Genomic DNA, 11,292 nt, shown 5'->3' with positions numbered 1-11,292 from the left:
AAATACTACTTCAAGTTGTATCATTTGGGTTCCTTAAAATCTTATCTTAAACAAAAAAAAAAAAAAAGAAGACAAAGATCTACTTCAAGTTCTAATAGCTAAATCCCACCATAGTTTATGGGAATAATACATTGCCTGTGTTGAGTAATAGCTAATATCTGCTCTCGGCTATTATAATAGTCGGACAACTAAAGCACTCTATTTTTCAATTGATTACAACCACCCTTAAGGTTTGGTCAAATTCCAAAATTACATCGTTGTTTGGCTAAATTATAGTCGAATCTCTTGAATGACAAAATGGTTATCCAATGCCCCTTAATATTAATTTTTTTTTTCTGACTACACCAAACAGAAATATCTAAAAGTTAAGGTCCATTTGGAAAGATAATTAAAAAATTTGCAATGTAACACTTTTTATAATGTTACATTTGTGAAGCGTACATATTGTTGGAAAACATGCTCTAACATAGTACTGAAAATAGAAAGGAAGAAACCCTGCAAATATTTGGCTTAGAATGGTAGCTTGGCACTTGGAAGTAAAAGAAATAAAAAAAAAAAAGAAAACTGTTCAAATCATTCTTCGCATTTCGACAAATAATTTTTTTCGTCTTTCACTTTTAAAATAATAACTTTTCATCCCTCAAAATCAAGTCAGTAAAATTTAATTACAGCCTAGATTTTCAACTACTTTTTACCTTGAGTCCATCAAAAGTTGGTTGCTCTTGCTCGACATTTTTTTTACTAAAATTTGCTCTTGCTCAACTTATTAACGGATTGCTAAACACCTATGTCTTGACAAATGACCTTTGACTTGAAAAACCACATGATAAAAGCCCGAGTTGTGAACAAATAATCTACAAATATATGTAAAGTAACTCTACCTCGAACAAATTCAAATCAAAATCAAAATAAAAAAGTATCGAATTCTCGATCCCATGAAATCCATAGAGCAAATGCAGTAAAGAGACATGAGCATTAGACCAAGAATGATCAAGTAAGCAAAGGGTTCCTTCCCTTTTCTTCTCTCTCTTTTTCTCTAGCATATAATTTCCAAGAAGCGGCAACCTGGTACTTTGGCCCCAAAAAAAAATTTGCTAGCCCCAATATTATAGCAAAGTCCTATTTTATTTCGCAAGGAAATTCGAGTCAGAGCCAAAGGAGAAGCAGTAGAAGATAGCTTAATAGCCAGAACTACACCAGGGTCCCATAATTTTCCAAGTCATCGATTTTTCATCAGATTCAGCCTCAGATCTCACCATCCCAGAGATCTTCAAGAGTTCTGTATTCGCCAAAAGTCTCATGGACAAATCCTGACCCTTTCAACAGTCTTGCCTGCACAGTTTGAAAGAAACAAGTTGTTCAGGACACAGCTAGAAAATGGTTCTATGGTGATTTAACTTAGAAACTGTATTAAGAACTGCAAAAGCTTACCTGCTCAATTTCAGAGAATTTGACAAACAAATCATCAGGTATAGACCAGTCAAAAATGTTCAAATTCTCTTTGATCCTTGACTCATGAGTGCTCTTGGGAAGTACACTGTTGCCCATCTGGAGACCCCAACGAAGAGCTACTTGTGCCGGAGTTTTGCCCAATTTCTCTGCAACTGAAAGTAAAACTGGATGTTTAAGAACATCACCCTTGAGCCATGTCGTGCCAGGAGAGCCCAGCGGTGAATATCCCTGTTAATAAGACGGACGGATAAATATGATTCTTTTGACATTATATCATGGGAAAGGGAAGGCAGTTGCTGCAACTGGTACTGATGAGAGTTGAATCCCTAACATTTTAACAGGATATGTGCTCCTAGTATTACCAGTAGTGTCAAAACTTGCACAAATGAATATCTCAATCTTTAATTTCGAAAAAGATGAGGCACAAATCATAGACCAACAATGAAAATAAAATTGATCATTCAGCTTGTCCTGAAATAAAAAGTACTCTCCTTGTCCTGTTTAAATGGTCATACAGATCTAACCGTTAAAGAAGATTTCAGTCTGACCACAACCCTTTTTTTAACTATTTAGTTTGCTATTTGAATCATTGCTTTGATAAATTGTTAGAGAGTTGAGATGGATAAATGGTGCCTTAAAAAAAGATGGATCAACAGCTTCTTACAGTAACTTCAATTTTTCAAAGTCATGACAAATGTTTTGTGATAGACAAAAACAAAAATCATGACTAATCAAGTTGAGGAAGGACAATGCAAATACTGATGTTCCTGAATCTTAGAATGGACAGTTACTGTTGTTGAATTCAACATACCGCACTAGTGATCAAAGAAAGAAAAGAGGAGGTTTCAGGCCTTCCAGGTTTTCCATCTGACTCTGACAAAGCTAGCTTGCTTGCTTCATTTCATTAATCTTTTCTCTTTTACCTTTTGAGCTGTGAATTGGGATGTCAAAACCATGACAAAAAGGTACTATCTTGCAGGCTGGAAATCCCTTAACGTAAAAAGCTGTATAGTTCTAAAGACAAGACATATAATCATGCTCAAGTACAAATCAGAAATTGATGCAGAACTAAACATATAATGAGTAATTTTCATACTATTCCAAACTTACAGAGAGGTGAACTCCCTTGGATTTACAGAATTCCCGCAATTTTGGCTGTTGCCATGAAGGATGACATTCCACCTGGTTAACAGCAGGAGGAATCTGGGCTACAGCTGACAAATCTCCAAGCTTCTTCACAGAGAAGTTGCTGACCCCAATAGCTCGGGCCTTACCAGAGTTGTACAGTGATTCCATGGCTCTCCAAGTGCTAGGAATATCTGCCGGAAGAAGATCTTCCGGCTTAAACCCAACAGAATCCTTCCTTCTCCGTACAGGCCAATGAACCTTGAAGAAAAGAATTAAATTACACTTGACGTGTGAAAGAAAAGAAAAAAACAACATGAAAATCTCCACAAGGTGATGTCCCATGAATCAAAATAAGAAGTTAGTCATTTTCATGTCTACAATGAATCAAATGTTGGGTCCAAGAGGAACAAACAATGCTAGACAAACATCAAATCAACAGTAAAAAGATCATTTTGATTACAGATACTGTGCTGGATGAATTGTTACCCCGCAAATTCTAGATTTTCAGAAGTTCAGACAGTGTCTAAACTGTTGCTTCAGGGGAGATAATCAATGCACGAATCATAACAGACAAACATCAAAACAACAGCATAAAGATCATTTTGATTACAGATATACCATCCTGGCTGATTTTTTACCACAAATTTCTAGCTTTTCAAAAGTTGAGACATGGTTTGTAAAATGCTGCTTCAGGGGAAGATAATGAAGTTAAGAATCACAACATACGAGGTACAAATCAACATAGTCAAGTTGCAAGTCTTGCAATGTTTGATCTAGTGCTGCAGGTACATCTTCTGGAGCGTGATCAGAAGACCTGCATGAGTGAGAAACCATCTAAATATTTAAAATTTAAACAAGTACATAATGAAATCAGGAGCTTTTGCTAATTATTTTTTAAAAATTGACTAATTACACTTTGTACCCTTAACATTTCAGCAATTCTCGCTTTTCACTCTGAAGTTACCGACTAGTAGCACATTGCATCTGAAACTTCTATTTTTGACAATTTGCACCTTAAAGTTACAGAGTCATCCTAATTTACCACGAGCTCATGTGCTATTCATTTCAATTTTGAAGCAACATATGACATTCCTTAATATCCTGATACTTACAATTAATAAAAAAAAAAAAAAAAAATTGGATAGGTATAGGGGTGTTAAGTTTCTAAATAGAAGCTTCATTTGCTAGCTGGGAATTGATTAAATCATCACAGGTGAAAAGTTAAAATAGTCCTTTCACAAATTGGAAAAATTGTCAGCATATCCCCTATTGACAACAGAAAGCGCAGTGCAGAAAATGATGTTAGCAGCAAGGCGAATGGAATATAATCTGGAAAATTACCGAAGTTTGGAGGTAATAAACAATTCTTCCCTCTTCACAACACCATCCTCCAATAGTTTCTTCAAAACTGAACCAATCTACAAAGAAAAAGAAAAATTAGTCCACATTACGATAGAAAAGATACCTATGGTTTAATGGGAATAAAAGCTTTCCTTTTGTTGACGTATTATTTCCAAGGAAATTAAGTAGCCAATATCCTAAAATTACAATATATATACCTACTTCTCATTGTGTACTAAACTGGAGAAGGCAATGCCCTAAAATTGCAATAAATATACCTCCTTCTCATTCTCATAAGCTCGAGCACAATCTATATGACGGTAGCCAACCTGGCAATCAAACGGAGACATGGCAAAGATTTAAGGTATGAAACTTAATGTATACTAATAATCATCATAAATGTCAATATAATCGATTTCAAATTTCAATCTTAACCAACAATAACAAGCGTGTTGGTAAAAATCTAGGGAGAAATTAGCGGGTTCTTTGGACGAAAACTTTTCCAACAAAAGATAATAAAAACGAATTCAAGTCAAATGGGGTAAACATTCTTGGGTAGTTATCCAATTAAAAAGGCAAGAATCATGTTAAATAGCTAGTCATCTGTGCAAAGAAAATGTATTGACTTCCAAAGCAATCCCAACTGCAGAACAACACAATTTGCTCTACTTTTTGATCAATTTCGATTTGGGTTCTTACCATTAAAGATAAGTTTGAACACTTTTGATGAAAGCGTTTATATTTCTTGTGCGAACATATACGTTACAAGATACAATAGCAAACAAGAATTTGTTCAGAACCTCAGAGAGAAAGGGTAGCGGGGGAACCTTAATGGCGATCTCAACTGCTTGGCCCACGACGCCGGGATCTGCCTGCCAGGTGCCGAGACCAATCGCTGGGATTTTGGCTCCGGTGTTGAGCTCAAAGAAGTGAATATCTTTCGCCATTAGTTCTCCAAAGCTTCTTCCGCGGCCAAACAAAATATGTCTCCACCGAGCTAAGTAGCAGCAGAAAATGAGCAATAGCAAGAGCTTTTATAGACGGCACCGTCTTTAAGGAGTGATGAGAAATGAGCTTCCAAAATATGGGGGAAAAAAATGGATTTCCAAAATGAATTGATTAAGTGGCGAGTTATGATTGGTTCTGCTGCGATGACCAGCACCGCCATACAGTATGACCAAATATACGCAATTATTATATATGAGATTTATATGGACAGTTATTAAAGTTCAAAAACAATTGTATTGTAACCGTTTCTACCTTTCCTCTGTATAATAGCAATTATGACTCATATAACAGCACTAGTTATGAAATACCAAATTAATTGTGACACTGGTTAATGATGCATGCACATTGCACATTCGTATAGAGGGATCAAGCGGTCTTCTTGTTGCTAATTTTTATTTTTTGAAAAAAAATTATAATTAATTTGAGAAAATATTTGAATGTAGGGATGCTATCAGGGTGCATTTTTATTTGCCAAAATCCGCTTTTACAATCAAATTTAGAATATATTTTCTTTCTTTTACGGGGATCAAGCGGTCTTCTTGTTGCTTATTTTTTCTTTTTTTTTTTTTAAAAAAAATTATAGTTATTTTGAGAAAATATTTGAACGTAGGGATGCTATAATTTTGATCATGTGAATTTACTGATTAGGAAAATTCATTAAAAAAATTTAAATACAAAAATGCTTATTCTAGTATTTTGATAAGAGAAGAAAGTTGTTATTGTTTATCTATTAGTTATATTTGATAAATTTCACCATCAAAAGCAATCTCTCAATATTCTTTCGTACTCCTTATCTCCTACTTATACTAGATAAATCCCCCTACTCACCACCCTAGTATTTCGCAAGTGAATCTTCAATATTCTTTCACGTTTCTAGCAATAGTATTTGCTGTTAAAAAATTTGTTACATTAACTTTGCCATTTGCACCCCTAATATAATCTCTTTTTCGTACTTGTGAATAATTGGTAACTTTCAAGGCACCCATTAAACAATTAATGTTATTAAAAAAAAGAAACCATTAAACGCAAAAATTCATTTCTTACCTCTATAATGTTATTTTGTTAAACAAGTGTCAACTTATTTTTTCTGTTAATGACATAATTCAAACACCAAATTTTACATATGTAGCATGCATTTTAAACCTGCTAATGCATACACTGACCGTGCATACAAAGATTTTTCTGTATACTTTATGCAAGTAATTAATGTTTAATCACTAGGTTGGTCCTTCCTGTTATCAAGTTCAAAATTCGAATCTAGGGTCTTGGAATTGGGGAGAGAAGGTATAGGGATAGAAAGGCAGGATAAAAAAAATAAAGAGAAAATCTAAAAATTAAATTGGACAGTAACAATTAAAATTTGGTTATATTGAGAGCAAACAACACATATATTATGTGCTGCATCAGCAGTAGTGTTTAAATAATCTTGTTTCCTTATTTTAATGCCTAGGGGAATCGGACGTTTTTGTCGTACGTATATAATTTGGAATCCAAAATGTTGTTTTAATTTTAAATCGATCGTTTAGTGAAAATTGGAGTGACGCGTTTCCTGTTGACCATTTTAAAACGGACGGCAGAAAAAAAAATATTTATTTTAGTACCAAATGTTTCAAATGTTTCAAATGTTCTTTTCTTGGTTAAACTTTTTTAATTTGGAAGTAATCTTCACAAAAATTCTCTGGTCTTAACAACTTATCTCTTCAATATGTGTTCTCAATCACGATGATAGTTGTCCATATTTTAAGTGATCGAAATTCTTACAATTGAAAGATTAAAATAACTTTTCTTTTAGTATAAGTAGGAGAGTTCAAACTTGAACACATCTCACTTACATTCCTTCCACTCGAACCATCCAACCCATCTCTCCTCCTAAGATTAAAAATTTGAACACATCTCACTTACATTCCTTCCACTCGAACCATCTAACTCATCTCTCCTCCCAAGATTAAAATAACTTATTTCATCATTTAGCGGTAAATTTTACCTGAGGGACCGATATCTAAAAAGGACTATATCATTTTTCTAATTTTTTTAATAGAATAAACAATTTTTTTTGGCTTGATTACTGCATGCTTTATGTGTGGAAATTGAATTGGAGTAAAGATTGTGTGTCATATTTCAAGGAATACTATTGTTAAAGATTCTCGACATAGACAAACACATAAACAATGTATCAATTATTAATCCAATGATGTTGCACTTTGTTCGTATTTGTTTAGGTCATAGTTAAGCCAAAGGCCGACCGCCTGCAACTAAAGCTTGATGTTTCTATCATTTTGGTCAAAAGTCACAAGTAGAACTTGATTTTTTTATTTTTTATTTTTTGTCGATATAGGAGTGTGCGAGTCAATCCTTACGGGGCCCGACTAATCTCCTACGGTCCGGGTCCGGCCCCAACCCGACCCAAGCGAGATATGTGCGCGGAGAAATTCAGCAGAGCGGAGACTCGAACTCGGGACCTTAAGGGTATCATAGCGATTTAAGAATTGGAATCAAGTGGTCAAAATTGGTGGTCTAAGTAAGCTGCGGTAGCTTTATGTCGCATGCCACAACTAGTCGGACAGTGTAGAAAAGTATTGGGATTCAAGTATGAATTGGAAACTGGATCAGCAGATCTTTTTCTAGACAGTAGTCTTTTGTTATGTATCTTAGCACAGAAACGTCTGGTTCTTTGGTGATGAATTATGAATTTTTTGTTTGTTGAGTTGTAGTATTTGATGTACGTATGGGTTAAAATATTATCATGTCTGTATGGTTACTTCGAGTATATGAGTGCAATGCCAGATTTAGAGGATGGGTGGGCCTCAGTTTCAGGAACGGGTTAAAGTTCATTTATCAGTTTGGCACAAAAATTTATTGATAGATCTATATATGTAGAGGTCAAACTTGCTTACACCAAATATAGCATTTTTTTTAAAATAAAATCTATCTATATCTATATGTATTGTAGGGGAAGTTTTAGTGGAGGCCCTTTGGATGGCTTCCAAATTTCCCATACTTTTTTCCCCTGAAATTTTCATTTATTTTAATACATACACTCAATTAAAAAGTTTTAAATAGTGATTTACAACTAATCCTATGTCAATTCAAATTTAAAATTTAAAACTTTCCACTTCAAATGAGTGTTTAATAAATTCTTTATAGTTTGTTTATAGACTTTAACCCCTCTTTCCTTTCATAATTAAAGAAATAAATTTGGATAATTTAATTAGTCCCGTATTAAAATTATTCACCTCATTACAGCTTTATCACTTTAGCCCATTTTACTCATTGATTAATAAAGATTGAATTGTCAAATTGAGAATAATGTGATTAGTCCCATTTTTTAATCATTTTCATAGTGACATTTTTAGTTTTTTCCTTCCAGGTATACACATAGATTTGTCAAACATTCACATGACATATCCAATTATAACCATTATAACCTACTGCAACTAAGCTACTGGGTCAAGGGTCAACTAGTCGGATTAGTTATATCATTCTTAAAAATTCACTAAGGTTAGGATGATGTGATTATTATTTTATATTTTTATAAGTTTCAGAAATATTGAAATTTATTTCTTGGTTATATACGGCAAACCATCAAAATGTTACAAAAATATTAGGTTGCAATCAAATACACACCTAAAAATTATATATAAAAATATGAATTCATGTCTAAAATATGTCCATTCTCCAAATTTACTTAAAAACTAAATTAAAACAATCATACCCAATTTGAGATCTTTTTGTTGGGAATCTATATATATATATATATATATATATATATCTATATATCTGAAAGTAACTATTTTAATTAGAGTGTTTTTCACTGCTATGTGGCATGCTTAATTGAAGAGAATTAATAGGTTATGGGTCATTTGGGTTTTACCCATATTGAATATTATATTAAATTTTGCCTGAGGGACCGATATCTAAAAAGGACTATATCATTTTTCTAATTTTTTTAATAGAATAAACAATTTTTTTCTGGCTTGATTACTGCATGCTTTATGTGTGGAAATTGAATTGGAGTAAAGATTGTGTGTCATATTTCAAGGAATACTATTGTTAAAGATTCTCGACATAGACAAACACATAAACAATGTATCAATTATTAATCCAATGATGTTGCACTTTGTTCGTATTTGTTTAGGTCATAGTTAAGCCAAAGGCCGACCGCCTGCAACTAAAGCTTGATGTTTCTATCATTTTGGTCAAAAGTCACAAGTACAACTTGATTTTTTTATTTTTTATTTTTTGTCGATATAGGAGTGTGCGAGTCAATCCTTACGGGGCTCGACTAATCTCCTACGGTCCGGGTCCGGCCCCAACCCGACCCAAGCGAGATATGTGCGCGGAGAAATTCAGCAGAGCGGAGACTCGAACTCGGGACCTTAAGGGTATCATAGCGATTTAAGAATTGGAATCAAGTGGTCAAAATTGGTGGTCTAAGTAAGCTGCGGTAGCTTTATGTCGCATGCCACAACTAGTCGGACAGTGTAGAAAAGTATTGGGATTCAAGTATGAATTGGAAACTGGATCAGCAGATCTTTTTCTAGACAGTAGTCTTTTGTTATGTATCTTAGCACAGAAACGTCTGGTTCTTTGGTGATGAATTATGAATTTTTTGTTTGTTGAGTTGTAGTATTTGATGTACGTATGGGTTAAAATATTATCATGTCTGTATGGTTACTTCGAGTATATGAGTGCAATGCCAGATTTAGAGGATGGGTGGGCCTCAGTTTCAGGAACGGGTTAAAGTTCATTTATCAGTTTGGCACAAAAATTTATTGATAGATCTATATATGTAGAGGTCAAACTTGCTTACACCAAATATAGCATTTTTTTTAAAATAAAATCTATCTATATCTATATGTATTGTAGGGGAAGTTTTAGTGGAGGCCCTTTGGATGGCTTCCAAATTTCCCATACTTTTTTCCCCTGAAATTTTCATTTATTTTAATACATACACTCAATTAAAAAGTTTTAAATAGTGATTTACAACTAATCCTATGTCAATTCAAATTTAAAATTTAAAACTTTCCACTTCAAATGAGTGTTTAATAAATTCTTTATAGTTTGTTTATAGACTTTAACCCCTCTTTCCTTTCATAATTAAAGAAATAAATTTGGATAATTTAATTAGTCCCGTATTAAAATTATTCACCTCATTACAGCTTTATCACTTTAGCCCATTTTACTCATTGATTAATAAAGATTGAATTGTCAAATTGAGAATAATGTGATTAGTCCCATTTTTTAATCATTTTCATAGTGACATTTTTAGTTTTTTCCTTCCAGGTATACACATAGATTTGTCAAACATTCACATGACATATCCAATTATAACCATTATAACCTACTGCAACTAAGCTACTGGGTCAAGGGTCAACTAGTCGGATTAGTTATATCATTCTTAAAAATTCACTAAGGTTAGGATGATGTGATTATTATTTTATATTTTTATAAGTTTCAGAAATATTGAAATTTATTTCTTGGTTATATACGGCAAACCATCAAAATGTTACAAAAATATTAGGTTGCAATCAAATACACACCTAAAAATTATATATAAAAATATGAATTCATGTCTAAAATATGTCCATTCTCCAAATTTACTTAAAAACTAAATTAAAACAATCATACCCAATTTGAGATCTTTTTGTTGGGAATCTATATATATATATATATATATATATATATCTATATATCTGAAAGTAACTATTTTAATTAGAGTGTTTTTCACTGCTATGTGGCATGCTTAATTGAAGAGAATTAATAGGTTATGGGTCATTTGGGTTTTACCCATATTGAATATTATATTAAATTTTGCCTGAGGGACCGATATCTAAAAAGGACTATATCATTTTTCTAATTTTTTTAATAGAATAAACAATTTTTTTCTGGCTTGATTACTGCATGCTTTATGTGTGGAAATTGAATTGGAGTAAAGATTGTGTGTCATATTTCAAGGAATACTATTGTTAAAGATTCTCGACATAGACAAACACATAAACAATGTATCAATTATTAATCCAATGATGTTGCACTTTGTTCGTATTTGTTTAGGTCATAGTTAAGCCAAAGGCCGACCGCCTGCAACTAAAGCTTGATGTTTCTATCATTTTGGTCAAAAGTCACAAGTACAACTTGATTTTTTTATTTTTTATTTTTTGTCGATATAGGAGTGTGCGAGTCAATCCTTACGGGGCTCGACTAATCTCCTACGGTCCGGGTCCGGCCCCAACCCGACCCAAGCGAGATATGTGCGCGGAGAAATTCAGCAGAGCGGAGACTCGAACTCGGGACCTTAAGGGTATCATAGCGATTTAAGAATTGGAATCAAGTGGTCAAAATTGGTGGTCTAAGTAAGCTGCGGTA

General features: G+C 33.4%; 1 protein-coding gene across 2 annotated transcripts; it reads right to left on the bottom strand.

Moving 5' to 3' along the window:
- Positions 1 to 889: 889 nt before the first annotated feature.
- Positions 890 to 4,971, bottom strand: LOC140007624 (NADPH-dependent aldo-keto reductase, chloroplastic-like). 2 transcript variants are annotated; one of them, XM_072050427.1, is made up of 7 exons: positions 4,749 to 4,969; positions 4,200 to 4,250; positions 3,922 to 3,998; positions 3,307 to 3,394; positions 2,563 to 2,838; positions 1,432 to 1,680; positions 890 to 1,332 (listed from the first exon to the last, which is right to left on the bottom strand). In XM_072050427.1, exons 1-7 carry the CDS (start codon positions 4,866 to 4,868, stop codon positions 1,246 to 1,248), a joined length of 948 nt encoding a protein of 315 aa, XP_071906528.1. In that variant the 5' UTR covers positions 4,869 to 4,969; the 3' UTR covers positions 890 to 1,245. The 2 variants fall into 2 exon arrangements, with proteins under 2 accessions (XP_071906528.1, XP_071906529.1); XM_072050428.1 differs by lacking the exon at positions 4,200 to 4,250 and having other exon boundaries at positions 4,749 to 4,971.
- Between the last annotated feature and the right edge of the window lie 6,321 nt (positions 4,972 to 11,292).

The sequence above is a fragment of the Coffea arabica genome, chromosome 5c, assembly GCF_036785885.1.
Source record: "Coffea arabica cultivar ET-39 chromosome 5c, Coffea Arabica ET-39 HiFi, whole genome shotgun sequence".
In the NCBI taxonomy this organism is placed as follows: domain Eukaryota; kingdom Viridiplantae; phylum Streptophyta; class Magnoliopsida; order Gentianales; family Rubiaceae; genus Coffea; species Coffea arabica.
The sequence above is the reverse complement of the archived record's forward strand: the minus strand, read 5'-3'. Positions and strand labels throughout refer to the sequence as shown.